The sequence below is a fragment of the Triturus cristatus genome, chromosome 7 (genome assembly GCF_964204655.1).
Source record: "Triturus cristatus chromosome 7, aTriCri1.1, whole genome shotgun sequence".
NCBI classification, from domain to species: domain Eukaryota; kingdom Metazoa; phylum Chordata; class Amphibia; order Caudata; family Salamandridae; genus Triturus; species Triturus cristatus.
In genome coordinates this window covers 17,845,253-17,862,539 of record NC_140590.1, presented here as the reverse complement: position 1 = coordinate 17,862,539, position 17,287 = coordinate 17,845,253, and the positions used below count along the sequence as shown (strand labels likewise).

Genomic DNA, 17,287 nt, shown 5'->3' with positions numbered 1-17,287 from the left:
ACTCCTTTCGAAAATTCTCAAGCAGCATCATGTTATTGCTCTAAGAAGGGTGAGGGGCAGAGTCGACCGATCATGGCTCAAACCTGTGACCTGCAGTTCGCACAGAGATACCCCCTGCAGATGCTCAATCAACCTGGCTTCCTTATCGCGATAAGTTTCAAAACCCCGAAGAGCAAACCTTCTCAGCACATATTGAGAGCATCACAGAGCTGAACACGTGCAGCACTCACAGATTACTAAATAAACTAGAGCTCTTAAATTCAAGGCAAAGGCATGAGTAGCTTATGTAGTCCACATTTTTTTCAATTTTGGTACTTCTACTTCTCATTTAATAAAGTGATAATCGGGACTACAATTCCCACAATGCAAAGAAAGCCATGGGTAGCGCGAGAGCGTTACAAATGGTTTGTTCTTGCTGTAATCTTGCCACGTTTCGGTGCACGCTTCCTGGTGCAGCCCACTGACTCTACAAAATGTAAATAAAAAACGAAAGGCCAGGATGTGGCCTAGCGGCCAGAGCTGCTGACTTTGGAGCTGGGAAACCAGGTTCGAGTCTCTGCGTTGGCTCAACATCCTGTGATTCTGGGTGAGTCACTTAATCTACCCGTTCCTACTAAAAATGAATGTTCCCTTGGGTAATGTAACTGGTGCTCGTGTAAAGCGCTCTAATACCTTCAAGTAGAGTACGCGCTATATAAATCTACAAAAGTAAAAAATGCAATGCACTGCCATGCAAGCCAATGGCCTCCTCCTGGCCAGCCCAGGATTATACTTACAACGCCACACACATCTAAACAAGCTCACTTCTGCATTAAAGTCCCGCACGCGGGCGCCATTTTGTAGGAACCGTTCAGATCTTTGATAAACAAGTAGCTTAACCTCTTGTACATCCCCTGTCTGGGTAACTGAATCTGGGGGCCAAGAGCTGTTCATGTTCACAGCGCGCAGCCTGCAGCTAAAAAACCTGTGCCTCGCTGCGCAGCAAAGCGCGCGTCTTTGATATTTGGAGACTGAAAGGAACAAGCATTGGCCACGAGAGTGATCACGATCGCTGTGAAAGCGAAAGTGATCGCGATGACATGCAAAGGATGCACGCGCAAGTGCGTGCTTGTTGCGCATTCTAGCAAGCTGGCTAAAAAGCTGGGGGGAAAAATGCTACCGCCTGCCACAGCTTGCCCGCGCACATGCACAGCAAGCTGTAGCCGGCGGTAGCATTTTTTGAAGCCTTCACTTACTAAAGTCTCTCTGAGCAGTGCATGCGCGCTGACTCAGCGAGACCTAAAAAGCATTTATCAATGCAATTGGACTCTTATTTACACGAGCCCTTTTGCATTTTAAACAAAAGTTCGGTAGTCGAAAAAGGCACGAACAGGAGGAGTGGGGGAGGGGTGCAGGGGGGTGAAAAGTGACGGACTGCAGGAGAGGGGGGACACAAGGAAAAAATAGCATTACAGTAAAGGGGCTAATAGCCTCGGAAGGCTACAAATGACAACATGGCCGTCCAGATGGGAGACTACCAATGGGAAAACCAATGAGAACACTGCATTTATGATGTAACTCAATCAAAAAGATAGGCGTAGAGTGGGCGGAGCTTAAATTAAGCTTCCCCAGTATAGTGTATACAGCATGCCTCGCAGAGCGATGGCAGTGCGTTGCGCTGCAACGCTATATGCGAGACCTAAAAACATATGGGAACTTCGTTTGGGGGCCTACAGCATGGGCAGGCAGTGAGGTGCTTGATTTTAGCATCTGTTTTTCAGCCCACTTTACCATGGGAGCCTCCCTGATCTATAGGCCCCCTGGACCTGCGGGTCCATTTCTCCAGACCTATGGGGATGCTATCGTCTCAAGGGCGGGAAGGTTTTCCCACTATATGGTTCTGGGTGATCTTAATATCCATTTGGATCGACCTGATACCAAGGAGGTGATTGACCTGCTGGATATACTACATCTGGCTCAACTCAACCAGCATGTCAGTCTTCCTACTCATCAGGCCGGTCATATATTGGACCCGATTTGTTCCAATTTCCCCATCTCCATAAGGGATCCTTGCCCGGTGTCCTGGTCTGATCATTTTATATCCTATTTTTCTTGGATGGTATCTAACGCAGAGACACAGGTGCGCTCCTACCAGAAGCCAGCTTTTGGGAAAATTGATCCTCTGGAATTCAGACGGGCTCTGGAATTCTCTAGGCCTGTCCTGTCAGGTGAACTGGAGGAGTGTATGTCGGGGTATACTGGTTGGGTGTCTAGAGCGGCTGACTCCGTGGCTTCCCTTCGGCCCGCCAGACCGGCTAGAGATGCACCCTCTAAACCTTGGTTTAACGTTTTTAAAGCTGCTAAGCATGATTGCAAGATTTTGGAGCGAGCTAGGCGCCGGAGTGGCTACTGCCCCATAGCCAAGAGGAAGCTTAGAGCAATGCAGAAAATCTACTACGATGCCATTGCCTCGGCTAAAGGGCAATTTTTCGCAGCTCGCATTGATTCTGCCAGGAACAACGCTTAAGAAATCTTTGCCATAGTGCAGAGTTTTACGTCTCCGCTGGCTCAAGAGAGTGTGACTCCATCTTCTTTCGCCTGGTGTAACACGCTCTCATGCTGCTCCAGAGATAAAATTCAGGCTATGCAGGCTACATTTCCTTCTGGTAATGGTTGCTGTGAGGGTCCTTTGGCGGTGCAACTCGCTGCTTCCAGCTGCTCTTTGTCAGCATTTAGAGCAGTCTACCCCTTGGAATCTCTTAAAACCCTCAGGGGGCTCAAGTCCGGTTCTCCTCTGGACTCTTGCTCGGCCAGGCTTCTGGCAGCGGTGGCAGAGAGTGTAAATATAGAGGTGAACTCGATCATCAATCTGTCTCTTCAGACAGTGGTTGTTCCTCAGGGGTGGAAGCAGGCGAAGATCTTGTCACTTCTTAAAAAACCTTCTCTGGATCCCCATATCCCAGGGAACTATCGGCCTATCGCCCTCCTTCCGGCTATTGCCAAGGTTTGTGAGAAGGTGGTCAATAAACAGCTTACAGAGTATGTGGAGACTGAGGCACTTCTGCATCCAGCTCAATCAGGCTTTTGAGCCTCTCACAGCACTGAGACTGTCTTAGTAGAGGTGGCAGAGGCCATCCGGGAGTGCCTCGATGCCGGCGGGAGGGCGGCATTAATCTTGCTGGATCCCTCTGCGGCGTTTGACATGGTCCCACATGCTCTTCTTTTGGCCCGACTAGCAGAGATTGGTGTGTCGGGAGCTGTGTGGGGTTGGTTTAGGTCTTTCCTGGAGGAGCGGGTTGAGCAGATTTGGCTCTCTCCTTTCGACTCTTCCCCTCAGCTGGTTACTACTGGAGTCCCGCAAGGTTCCTCCATTAGCCCTCTCCTCTTTAACATTTATGTTACGCCACTGATATATCTGGCAGAGGAGCTTGGGGCTAAGGTGATGCCCTAGGCGGACGATACCCAGTTGCTGTTTACCTGGGACAAAACATCAGACTCCGTCTCAGCAGCGCAACAGTGGCTAGCATCCATTTTTAAATGGTTTGCGGATGCACAGCTTAAGTGCAATGAACAGAAGTCTGAGATTCTGCTCTTTGGTAAGTTCCCCGCTGATTTCCGAGAGCAGCTGTGGACGCCCGACTCTCTACTGCCCCTATCCACGAGACAGCCCGCTAAAAATCTGGGAGTGTGGTTCGATGAGTCTTTCCTTTTCAACGCACATTAAGAAACTGGCCTGCTGCTGCTTCGGCCTTCTTAAGACACTTAGGAACTTTTTTCCACTCCTCCCGCAGGCGGCAAGAGAAACTGCCACGTGCGCTTTGATTCTGTCACGATTGGATTATGTCAATGCCCTCTATGCTGGCGCACCTGGCTACCTGCCCAAAAAGTTACAGGTGATTCAGAATACGGCGGCCAGATTGTTATTGGGCATTTCGGGCTTCACAACCTTGTATGGAGACTTTGTCCACCTTAGCGATATTTAATGTTTTGCTTGAACAGAGCCGCTAGACCACCTCTTTTCCTTATACGACTTTGTGTGATAGTTTGATAGCCTAGAGGAACGGCTTTATGTAACACTGGAGCTATGTCATCTCCCAACCATTATTCAGTTATTAAGAGTATATCAGGTTCTGTTTCAGTGACATGGTTGTAGATGCGATGCTTGTTTTTTGATAGTGATAGAGCATTTATTAGTAGGCATTCTAGAGAATGACTGTCTTTTGGTGATGGTGTGACCTTGTTTTGTAGAAGAGGGAGCAGTGATTTGTAGCAGGTGTGTCCTTAGTAGTGGTATTAGCTGTATGAGGATAGCAACAGAGTAGCGGTTCTGTATCGTATTCGTCATCCAGCAGGCTAAGAAGTGATTTTGATGGGTCTGCATGAGGTGGTGGAGATGGTGTTTGAGAGTGAGTTAGTGAGATAAGTTGTTTTTGTAGAGTAGACTTGTTGTTCAGTAGACCTGGATATGCGAAGTTGTGAAGAGTGGCATGTTGTGTATTTTGTTTGCATCTGTTCAGGGTGAAAGGTGTATGAATTAGGGTTGATGGTGCAGCATGTTGGTCATGTTGTAAGGTTCTAAATTGTCCTACAGATGAGAGGTGGTTAAAAGAGAGTTGCTGTTTTGGTGTATATGCGTGGGGGTAGAGAGAAGGCTTAGCAGTAGAGTTGGTTTAGGGTGTGCATTGTTTGTGTAGTTAGCAGGGTTGGAGGGGGTGTATGTTTCTGGTTTGTGACGATAGTACTATAGGGTAGTGTGTGTGGAAGATTTTATTGTGCTGGTGTGTATGTGATGTTTTGTTTTTGAGGAGTAGTGAGAGGAGATGATGTGTTTGTTTTCGGAGAGATATTTGTATATAAAGTATTCTTGGTGAGTGGAGGCTGCAAGGTAAAGGGGTGGTGATGTGTTGTGGAAAAAAGTGTATGTAGTGTGTGAGAGAAGATGGACAAGAGTTAGGAGTGTTTCTGTCAGATTTGATTGGTGGAAGAGGTAATGTGTGGTGAACTGGAGTGTAGGGGATGTGTAGTTAAGTTTTTTGGTAAAAGGAGGAGGAGGGTGTTGGATGAAAAGATGGAAAGTTGAGTGTAGGTTTGGTGGTCACAGAAAATGGTCTTATTAGGGATAATTAGAGGGTAGAGCTGGTTCTTTGTTTGATTGTGGAGTGTGTGTCTGGATGGGATATAGTGTGGATTGGTTAGTGCTATAGGATAGTGGTGGTTTGTGTGCGAGTGATGGTGCCATTGTAGGGAAGTTGGGGTCGAAGGTGTATAGGTGTGGTTTGTGGGGTTTTGTAATGGGTGTATAGACATTGAAATGCCTGTGGGGATTTTTTTGTAGTAAATGCTTGGAGTGCATTTGCTGTGAGTCTGTTACTAGGTCTGTGGTTATGGATGGGAGGGGGTGCTAACTGGTGAATGGGGGGAAAAGGGCAGCATCTCTTGTCCTAGGACCCACCAATCCAGAACAGGCCCAAACAGGCAACTGTCCTTGTCCTCTCTGCTCTTAGCCTCGACGCCCGGGCTGAGACACCCTTAACCCCAGGCTTAAATAGCCCTAGTGGTCAGGTGAGCCCTACAGGCAATGGGAACTCTTGCCCTAACCAATCAGAACAGTAGCCGTAAGCCCAAGGTCCACTAGGAGACCAGACCCTTATAACCAATGACACCCCAAATCCTAGCAGCCAATCAGAAACCAAACTCTAATCCCTAGGTTCAATAGAAACCCTAGCCCCAGGAACCAAAAACCATAAAACCTATCCGCCAATCAGAACACTAACCCTAAGCCCAATAGAAACACAAGATACAGCAGTCAATCAGTGCACAGATGTAACGTCCAATAGCAGCTTATATAAGGGGGGGTGTGACCTCAAGCACAGGCTACTGGGCAGGGGGCTGGGAGCTGCTCGTCTATTCAGAATCTCCTTGGAGACTGACAGGCTCAATCCACACTGGAGGTCTGCAGGTGAGGGCCTAAACTAGGCCACTAACAATACTGCAACAGCTCCCTCTCCTGGCCAAAAACGAGTGCTACATGCACTTTCCAAACCGTTGAAACCCGAAGAGCAGATTACTGCAGCCTCAAAGCACGCTTCCCTTCCACACACCTTAAGGGGTCTGAGCGGGTGTGAGAGGAGGGCTCAGGGCTGCTTGGAGCTAGAGAGCCAATCCGTAAGCTCAGGCTGCTGGACATGGAAGGAGTCACAATCCACCCACTGCTCACAGACCGTGCACATATCTAGGGCAGCAGATTCTAGTTGATAATTATATTTCCTTTCTCTTATTCTTTCGTAGAATATTTACCATTTTGTTCAAGTAATAAGGTCTTTCTAGGTTTGCCGTAAATGTCCTAGTCTCTTTCGAGCAGCTTTCTTCTAAAAGGTGTGTTCTTGTACGGGATGGATGCGTGGCGCTTGAAGTGCGCGCGGACAGATGTGAGTTGTGAGCACTGCAGGTGGAAGTGAAACGCTGCATGACGGCCCCTTCTAATAATGTTTCCTTCTCCCCCACAGATCCATTCAGTAACAGCCTCATCCCAGCATGGCCACTCTGTACCTCTCCCCGCACCCGGACAATGCGCAGAACATGCGGGTGCGCATAGCCGCGGCGTACGCTCCGGCGGCGGTGCGTGTTGTGCAGCTGACACCAGGCACGGCGGCGGGCCAGGCTGCCCTCAAGCGCTTCCCCTTGGCCAAGTTACCGGCTCTGGAGATGGAGGCGGGGGCGGCTGTGTCCGGGGCCAGTGCCGTGTCCTATGCCCTGGCTCCTGACAGCCTGAGGGGGGCTGGTCCTCGGGAGGCGGCCCTGATACAGCAGTGGGTCAGCTTCGCGGACAACGAGGTGACCCAGCCGGCCTGCGCTTTGACCTTTTCTGTGCTGCTGCTGATCCAGCCCAACAAACAGGTGAGGACTAGGGTGCAGGTGTGGGGTTTATCCAGCACAGCGGCTCTGAGGGGAAGATGCTGGACTGCGGAGCCCGGGGAGGGAAGCAGATCTTGCGTTGCGCACACGAAGGGTGGAGTGTGGGGTGAAGTTAGTAGAGGAGGCTGGTGCAGAGATCTGCTGTTGAAGGGACTGAGCAACACAGCAAACTGTTGATTGTGGGCGGAGTCTGGAGCTCTCACGCTGCTGGCGTCTTCCACCATTAGGCGTCCAGTAACAGAGGGGCTGTTGTGTGGGGGTACTTATTGAGTGGGTCTGCTAGCTAAATAAGGTACTTATTGGGGGTACTTAGCAGCTGTGGGAGAAACTTATTGGGAGGACTGCAGCTGCTGGAGACATTTATTGGGTGGACTCTGCAGCTGTGGGAGACACTTACTGGGTGGACTCTGCAGCTGTGGGAGACACTTACTGGGTGGACTCTGCAACTGCGGGAGTCACTTACTGGGTGGACTCTGCAACTGCGGGAGTCACTTACTGGGTGGACTCTGCAGCTTCATGCGATACTTATTGGGTGGACTCTGCAGCTGTGGGAGACACTTACTGGGTGGACTCTGCAGCTGTGGGAGACACTTACTGGGTGGACTCTGCAACTGCGGGAGACACTTACTGGGTGGACTCTGCAGCTGTGGGAGACACCTACTGGGTGGACTCTGCAGCTGTGGGAGTTACTTACTGGGTGGACTCTGCAGCTGTGGAAGACACCTACTGGGTGGACTCTGCAACTGCGGGAGACACTTACTGGGTGGACTCTGCAACTGTGGGAGTTACCTACTGGGTGGACTCTGCAGCTTCAGGCGATACTTATTGGGTGGACTCTGCAGCTGTGGGAGACACTTACTGGGTGGACTCTGCAGCTTCAGGCGATACTTATTGGGTGGACTCTGCAGCTGGGGGAGACACTTACTGGGTGGACTCTGCAACTGCGGGAGTCACTTACTGGGTGAACTCTGCAGCTTCAGGCGATACTTACTGGGTGGACTCTGCAGCTGTGGGAGACACTTACTGGGTGGACTCTGCAGCTTCAGGCGATACTTTTGGGTGGACTCTGCAACTGCAAAAGATACTTATTGGGTGCACTCTGCAACTGCGGGAGTCACTTACTGGGTGGACTCTGCAACTGCGGGAGTCACTTACTGGGTGGACTCTGCAGCTGTGGGAGACACTTACTGGGTGGACTCTGCAACTGCGGGAGTCACTTACTGGGTGGACTCTGCAGCTTCAGGCGATACTTTTGGGTGGACTCTGCAACTGCAAAAGATACTTATTGGGTGGACTCTGCAACTGTGGGAGGTACTTTTGGGTGGACTCCGCAACTGCAGGAGGTACTTTTGGGTGGACTCTGCAACTGCAGGAGGTACTTTTGGGTGGACTCTGCAACTGCGAGATACTTATTGGGTGGGCTCTGCAGCTACGGGAGGTACTTTTGGGTGGAATCTGCAACTGCGAGAGATACTTTTGGGTGGACTCCGCAACTGCAGGAGGTACTTTTGGGTGGTCTCTGCAGCTGCGAGAGATACTTATTGGGTGGACTCAGCAACTGCAGGAGATACAACTGCGGGAGGTACTTTTGGGTGGACTCTGCAACTGCAAGAGATACTTATTGGGCGGACTCAACAGCAGCAGAAGATGCTTATTGGTTGGACTCTGCAGCTGAGGGAGGGATTTGCTTGAGTGGACTTTGCTGCTGCAGGAGATACATACTTGGTGGGCCCAGCAGCTGTAGGTGATTCTTATTGGATAGAACCAGCAGCGCCGGTAGAGGGGGGACTGTTTCAGTACAGTTGAAATTGGTTGGATCTGGAGACAACAAGAAAACCCGTGTAAGATATTGGGAGCAATAAGACCTTTGAACGGCTGCAAGAGGAATATGACCTTTCACATACTCTGATATATAAATATATGCAACTCAGACATGCATTGTAGGCGGAAGCATTTGAATGGCCAGAGCTGCCAGATTACACTGCTTTGATTGTTGTATTCTGCTCTTAATATAAAACATTAATTAAAAAACATGACGGATAAACAGAGATCATAACAAGGTCTAGGCAGGTAGGAGGACATAAATTGGGAGGCGGTCCTGATGCACCCCAGAGAAGTGGCTATTAAGGCATGATTCCACCTGATCCAGTTCAGGGTCCTTCACAGAGCGAACTGTAATAGGTCCAGGCTCTATAAAAAGGGAAGAACCCTACCTTTGTTACAGAAAATAAGGTACTTTATTCATACAATTTTGGAATGTCTTAATCTTCAAGCCTACTTTGGAGGATGATAATGAGGGAACAGGGTGAGATTCCCTTCATCCCGCCAGCTCGTGCCCTGGGGTATGCTAAGCACTGTGAATCTTCCAAGGAAAAAACTCCTTTTCTCTATATTGGGATTAGTAGTTGCAGAACAAGATGTTGTGAGACTCTGACACACACGCGCACATGCGCACACACACACACACTTTTACTTGCTGGAAAGAATTGTATTGGCTGGCAACCGATGATAGCAGTGATGCACCACTGAGAGGTGAGAGAGCAGTCCTGCAACTTTGATCTCTGGGAGACATGAATAGTCTTTAAGAAAGCTGCATGCGTCCTTATTAGAACAGCCAAGTGTGGCCAAAAGTGTGATGTTTGTGTGAGATGCTGTTTGAGGGGGAGCCGGTTGCCCTGCCAAACTGGAATTCCTAAGTATTCTTTGTACTGACTGCATATATGATATTGGTCTATGGCTTTTATTAAGAGCAGTCTCTTGCCCAATGTTTTTGTATGACTTTGAAGAACGTAAAATGAAAAGCTTGTAGGCTGCCCAGGGGACTCTGGGAATGTTTAGAGAATTGACAAGCCTGACTGGGATGCAAACACAAGAAAAGAAGGAACGCTGAAAGAAAACCAAGGTCAAATGAGTGTTTGTGAAAGCCTGAGGACCAGATGTTTAATATCTTCCCTTCTTGCAAGTAAAGATTGCTCCGGATAAAACCTGTTTAGCAGCATAGGTAGCAGGAAAATATTAACAGTGAAGGGTAGCGGATTGATTCCCAAAGCACAGGAGCAGGTGACAAAATTCTCAAGCCAATGCCGCATCCTGAAGTTACAAAGACCCCTGCTGCGTTTCTGTCAGAACTTGTTTTTGTAACCAAGTGTGAGGAGCCACACAGAGGAGCTGGACTTACTCTGATTTCCGCTCTGTGGCCATGTTGAATTGATGTTTGTATTTACAGTGGCGGCCATTTTGAAACTTATTCCTGGCCTTTGTTTGCGGTGTTGTTCTCCAAGGCTTGATGCAGTGGGGTCTCCTTGATTTGTATCTTCACTTGCCTGGAGCATGAGCTATGCCTTCCAGAAGCCACATTGCTGTCACAATACAGTTCACACGTGTGAACAGCAGGTGTCCGCAAGAAGGGCACATTTCTTTAGGAAAAAGCCAATGGGATAAACAACCTCCTGGAGGTGTTGGGGTTTAGTTATCAGAATCCGAGAGCTTTGAGGAGGAACTCGGTCTAGAAAACCAGCACCAAACAGCAATGAAACATTAATAGGGACACAAATAATAGCTTCAGGGGTGATAACCCCAAAGAAAAATACTGTGGCTGGTTTGCAACACAGCTTTTGAAAATCTGAGATGGCCTTTTAGAGTGGAGCATGGAAGCAGGAAGTAGCTTTGAGTCTCATGACTGCCTCCAGGATGAATAAAATATGCACCATCTTGGTTTGGGCTAAGAAAGAGCTAATACCTGGACCAAAATAATTCTTTAAGAGTATCCTTTGAATGTGCCTACAGTCCTTTAATTAGAGAGTTGCCATGTTTCCCTTACTACCTAAAGAGTGCCAAAGTGTGGAGGAAGCATTTAAAACGGCCCCAAAACAGTGGCACACTGAGTTTTGATGCTATCATGGGAGAATCTCTGCTTGCACACTAAGGGCCAATTGGAAGGACGAACCCAAGATCCAGATGCAGAAGTGCAAGGATGAGTGGAGCAGGGCTGCTCCCATTCTCCCGCTGCCACCAGAGGCCCTGTTGCCGCGGTCACTGAAACCGGCAGACCCCGGAGATGCCGCATGCAGCTAGACACCGGTACAATAGTTGGACACCATCTTGCATTGCACAGTCGCAGACTACATTATGCATTATACTGAGGTCGGGTATACCCACCATTGGTCATTGTAGTGGTGTGGGCTACGTTGGTTTGTGGAGATGCCATTCTAGTTTTGTTCAGGACATAAGCCACCTTTATTTGGATGGTTGTATGTTTAATGAATCTCTGCAGGCCTGGAAGGAGGGTCTCGAACTTGTGACCTATCCTTCCAAACCTCCGAGTCTTGCAGCGCTTGTTCATTACTCAGTCCTGAGCCTCTAAATTAATTGCATGACGCCATTTTCTCCTCCATTTCTGTTGCCTTTTCAGGGTGACTGATCGAATGGATCCAAAGGGAAGAGTTGAAGGGTTTGTACTCCAGGGAGTTGTTGAGGAATGCCTAAAGCCAGCTGAGACCTAAGAGAAGGGTTCAGTAGGGCGAGCGGTACTGTAAGAGCAGGACTAGTTCTTGCCAGATAACGCCATTTTCACAATATTACAAATGTGCAGATACCGGTTGGTTAATAAGATAAAGTAATGTGTTTGGTATCTCACAGTTTTGTCAAGCATTACAGCCGCGATTAGAACTCTAGTCTCCTGTTTCCACGTCAACATACCCTACACTGTCATCACATGTAGATGCAACACAATCACACGATTTCTGCATCATTGTCCCGCTGTCATGCGAGACTTCCGTTCTCACATGGTGTCTGGTGAACTCCCATTTCTTTTCAATCTCGTTGTTGGACGTGTTCTGGCATTTTCATCCAGGCCCTATACAGCGTTGTACTGATTGTTGCTCTTACAGATACTTTTCTATGTTTGTCTGGTGTTGCATGATGGTTGTCACGTGGTGGTCTCCACAGGTTTAATGATTGTATTGTCAAATGATGGCTGAATTAAAACCCAGCCAGTGGAGACATTATCTGCTTTGCAGCATTCGGTTAAAGCTGAAACTTGATGCTCATAGTTGGCCAAAAGTTGGCAAAACCATGCAGCACCTTCTGGACTCGTCTATTCGAAATTTGGCAAAATGGCGGATTCTTGCTTTTATTCTCCTTCCTGAGACTGTTTTCTGGTTCTCGACTATTATGGCACTGGATTGGTTTCCTCTCAACCGCTGCATGACCTGTTTTGCAGATTCTGTGGAAGGGCCTTATGAATGTTGTACAAGAAAGTTTGTCTGATGATTTTACTGCATGTTAAGTTTTGCTATTCTTGCCTAACCTTTCCTTTTCCATATTCTAAAACGTGTTGAATATGATGACATGGCGGCAGCGATCAGTCCTGTTTCATCGCGTAGCAATGCCTGCTCTGGTTTCGGCGACAAATTAGCTCTGCCCGCATCTCTGAAGCTTCCTGCCTTCACAGTTCCCATTGTCTCACGTCTGTTCTGGCCTACTGTAACTCCTCAGATCACAGAGCGGGCACAAACTGAGTTGAACAAGTTACTACACGCCCTGGATTGTCACCTGAAGATGCGGACGTACCTGGTGGGAGAACGCATCACCCTGGCTGACATCGCGGTGGCTTCCTCTCTACTGCTGCCCTTTAAACATGTGAGTATTTTTGTAACAATATTTTTGTGAGGATTTGTGGCTTCACCATGCCAATCCTCATTGCATGTTGTCTTTTGCTGTGGGTTGTAACAATCGAGCATTGGCTGAACCAATGTGAAACTGAGGTGCTTCACTGGAAGAAGCTGCCAACCCTGCTGGTATTTCAGGGGATGAATCTTCCTCTCTAGGTGCATCGAGGGATGAAGCCTCCAGCCCAGGTGTTTAATGGGATAGAACATTAACTCATGGTGTCTGAGATGATGCTTCCTGTCTGGGTGTATCATTGGATGTTGCCTCATGGTATGAGACTTCCTTTTGACACACTCCCTTAGACTGTGAACAACAGTTGTAGGACCGGCCTGCCTCCACTACTTGGTGTGCCTTACGCTGAGATCCATGACTTTAAAAGACAAACAATAATGTTTAACACCAACTGTTAGTGTGTGTGTGTAATCGGTGCACCCCTTTTTAAAGTTATAGATGCCCTTAATTCATGGACTATGATTGACCAGTGACTCTTATCAGCTGTGTTGGTTTTAGCAGCTTGTCCTTTGGCCTGTGAGTGACACACCTCTCGCCCCTCACTAGGTGTTAGACTCTGCTGGTCGCCAATCTGTCCCCAATGTCACCCGCTGGTTCCAGACATGCATTCATCAGCCTGAGTTCCTGAAAGTCCTGGTGGAGATGACTTTGTGTGAGAAGACCCCGCAGTGCCCTAAAGTGTCTCAGGACAAAGGTACGTCTTGCTATGTTGGCAAACCCTAGAAGTCTGGAAAAAAGAATGAGTAAGTCCGCCAAATAGTGCCTCTCTTAAAGTTAAGTGTGGAGCATCTGAGCTATGGGTGGATGCAGAGAGCAAACACATCACGTTGAATTACATGCACAAGAGGATTCAAGTTAAAATGGAGGCAATCCGAATACTGGTTCTACAAATTACAATCCAGGACTTGTAGGGCAAACAAGATGGTAAAAGTAGAGCCTAAGTGACACTTAGCTGAAAATATCTGTGATTGTGCACAGGTCGAGTTCTTTAAGAGGATCTCAGATTACCAACTAACCTTCCTTCCAGACACCCAGTCATTACCTTTGACCTATAAACCGCCTCATCTTCTGGCTGCATCCACAAGACTGCATTTGATAAACTCTCTGCCACAGCAGCGAGACCCCAAATTCTGCTTTTGAGCAGGAAGCCACTCTTGGTGTGGGAGCCCATTCTAGCCAAATGTTTGAAAATTCAGCAGTGTAATCACTCTCTCCATCTCACGCCCCTTCACTGTTAAGTTTGTATAGTGTGGTTTAATATAATAGTTTTTCTGGGGAAAACCTGATTATTTTCTTAGGGGGAAAATATTTAAAAACAGTTATGTCCCAAACTAAATATAAAAGTAGAATATTTATGCTAAAATGTTTGTTACAGTCCATAGTGAGAATAACATTATTTTAAGATGTTTCAAAGAACTAATTTGGGGCCATGGACTTCTTATAAAAATATTATTTAAAAAGTAGAATATTTATGCCAAAATATTTGTTGCAGTCCATGGTAAGAATAAAATTATGTTATGATGTTTAAAAGAACTCATTTTGAGGGCAGTCTACTAAGTCTTATTTTTTTTATCTGAATGGACTTTGCAATAATCCTGAAAGTGGTGAAGATCTTTTCCAAAACCTGTCATTTGAGCAGAAAACAAAAGTGTTGCTTCTACCATCTTTCTGCTCTCAAGACCTTTTGTATTTGTGGATAATGTAATACAATTTTCTCTATCAGTAAAATGAATTGGCTTTCTTCTAGATTTGTAAATATAATGATTTTGTGAGCAACCAATGATCGGCGTGTCCAGATTACTGCTGTTGCCCATTTTCCTATGACTCTGCCATGCCAGATTCCTAGACTATTGGCCCTATAATCTCTGCTTTGTGAGACTCAGCCTTGTATGTCTGCGTCCGCAGGTAAGTCCGTGTCAGCCCCCACCAGTCTTCCTGCTTCCGCACAATTATCATTGGCCCAGGCTGAGGGGGAAGGGGCGGTGAAGACCCCGGCCCAGCTGAAGAAGGAGGCAAAGAAGAAGGAGAAGCTGGAGAAGTTTCAGCAGAAGAAAGACAAGCTGAAGGATCAGCAGACTGAGGTGCGATACTTTCTTTCTGTTGCTGCTCATTCCCTTGTGCCCCTGCACTGCCCGAAGCATGCATTGGACGTCTGGACACAGGTCCTACAGCTTGTAATGGCAAGGTCTGTGGCATCAGAAATGGTTTGGAAGAGAACATGTGTGTTAAACCTTTAATACATTTAAACACAACAGGTGCTTTAACCTAGGACTGTTGGTGCGGCAAATGTAGAAAGGCCAAAAGCACAGACCAATAATCTTGATTAGTGTCCACTGCAAGGCCTTGCTGGGCCAAAGATGGAACTACTGAGGCCATCCAAACGCTTCGCTCGTCAGGAATAAGTTTTGCGAAAACCACTCCAAGCCAAAGATTGTCCCAGCGCCCAATGAATTTCATGGAAAGCTGCCGGAGAGACCTCCACCATTTCAGGCAGCAGGGCAGAGGCAGTCCGTTGCTGCTGCTCAATCACCACTGTATGACGGCTAAAGGCTACTTGACCCCACAAACCAGTTGACTCCCCTTGTTCGGCTACTAAAGTGCCCACCTCTATGGGTCAGCTGTTAGATACCCAAAATACATCAAAAGTATCAAAATGTAGAGGCCACTCCAACAGTTAGTTCGTTGAATTCAAGTAATTAGGACTTCAGACCCTGCAAAGCAACTTCTTTTGTGAGAAAAATTAATTCCTTTATTATCCTTTAAACAATTTGTTTTCTTTATTTAATACCATGAAGCTGTATAGGTGTATTTCATGAAGAGACGTCTGAAGTCGTAACTTCAATGAAGTAACCTTTCGACGTTGCCTCTGCATTGATGCTCCTCGTGAAGTGGAAGCCTGGTCGGAGGACGGATGCTCGTGCCCATAAGGCTTGAGTGCCACATGCTTCGGACTTAATCTGCAGCCACTTGGACGACTTGGGCCCAGTTGTTCTTGATCTTTTTCTGGACTCTGGAATGGGGAGGCAGGGCGGGAAGGTGTACTGGAGCCCCGTGGTTCAAACCAGCTGGTATAGTCTGCGGAAAATCCAGCATGCACAGTGTTTGACACTGTGCTTCTCATTGGTGCTGAAAAGATCTAGCCTGGGTTCTACCCCGTTGGTGTGACCTCTTGGTGCAGACACCCATCTTGATCCACCAGGTGCTGCAAGCTGAAGTGTCTGCTCTGAAAGATCTCCTTGGGGTTTGACGAAGGCCTGGGAAACTGAGCACGTCTGGACCAGCTGAGGAATGGCCCCTGGGGCTGGAGACCACAAAGTGGTGCGACTGCCATTGTGACGTCCTTGGGCCTTCTCTTTAGAATTGGAGTGGTCGGATGAGATTGAGACCCGCTTCACTTTCTTATGCTCGCACTTGGACTTCAGCTTACCAGAGGATCTCTAGAGCCAAGTTGAGCGGTCTTGGGAACAGCCTTGGGGCTGGCATCAAGTGCACAACTTGGACTAGGAAGAAACCTTAAAGCAGGGGTCGCAACTTGTTGTGTTCGGCGACATACAGCTCTGTCCTCCTGGTTTCTGAGCGTTTGTGGGTGTATGATAGCTCACTTAGTGCACAACTTCGAGTTGTGGCTTGAGCGTAGACACCAAAGACACACCTGGTGCGTGCCTATGACTGACATCTGCTTCCTGCAGTGGCGACATGGTTTGAAACCTGTCATTGTGGGTATGAACCTTGTTCCTTTACTCACTGGTTTGAAATATTGTGAAGACTCCTCCAGAAACCAACAACGTGAGGACTCATGCTTCGGATCCACTACAGAAGGCGCAGAAAGAAAGAAACTGACGTCAGTGCGCATGGGTGGGGTTTATATGTGGCTCCACTCTGGAGAAGTGTGTGTCAATGATTAGAGCGGCAGACCCTGATGCAGAGGTCTAGCCCGGGACCAGGGTTCAATTCCCCGCCTCGGTGGGTCTTGGTATAAAAAATTCCACGAACCTGATAATTCTCGCCTCGGTGCCTATTCCAATCATGGAGTCCCACTCTGCAACTCTGGGAAATAGCTTGCTTAATCTCCACAACGGCCCCCACAACGCTAAGGATGCCTGGCCTCCACCTTGGGGGTGCCCAGGAGTAGACGCCTCACAGGGAAAGCCAGGATGGGTTCCACAGCGGTATTCGTACAAGCGCCTTGTAGACCCTTGCGGGCGAGTAGTGCGCTATACAAGTATCAAATTTACATTTACTTCTAGGGCGGTATGCGGACCACACGACTCCACCTAGACATATGCAGCGCACCTCTTCCAGTCTTGCCCCTGGGTAGAATGTTAAGATGTGGAATCTGAGGTTGTAAGTACCCATCAGAATCTTAGGTACTGACTGGTAAAATGACAAACCAGTTCACGGATTCTGGCCCCCAGATTTGGAAGAGTTGGCTTTTTCTGGAAGATAAGATATTTTGGGATTTGACTGTGTGACGCTTTATGGACCAGGCATAGTTTTGTTTTTGTTGACATTTTAATTGGAAGCCAGGTTAGTTTTTTTAGTGCACAGGTGATGTGGTCTGAGTAGCTCAAGTTGAGTCAGCCATGCAGCATGCTTTGGGACATCAAGGGTATGGGACATGTTTTGATGGCTGCTTGCAGCATGCTTTGGGACATCAAGGGTATGGGACATGTTTTGATGGCTGCTTGCAGCATGCTTTGGGACATCAAGG

The 17,287-nt window shown here is 47.9% G+C and overlaps 1 protein-coding gene across 2 annotated transcripts in view; it reads left to right on the top strand.

Annotated features, from left to right (window-relative positions):
* Positions 1 to 17,287, top strand: part of VARS1 (valyl-tRNA synthetase 1) — a 246,999-nt gene that overhangs the window by 25,430 nt on the left and 204,282 nt on the right. For both annotated transcript variants that reach the window (XM_085615512.1, XM_085615511.1), the window contains exons 2-5: positions 6,486 to 6,876; positions 12,391 to 12,534; positions 13,123 to 13,270; positions 14,482 to 14,657. In XM_085615512.1, coding sequence (XP_085471638.1) covers positions 6,514 to 6,876; positions 12,391 to 12,534; positions 13,123 to 13,270; positions 14,482 to 14,657 — 831 coding nt within the window. In that variant the 5' untranslated portion in view covers positions 6,486 to 6,513. The remainder of the gene's footprint in view (positions 1 to 6,485; positions 6,877 to 12,390; positions 12,535 to 13,122; positions 13,271 to 14,481; positions 14,658 to 17,287) is intronic.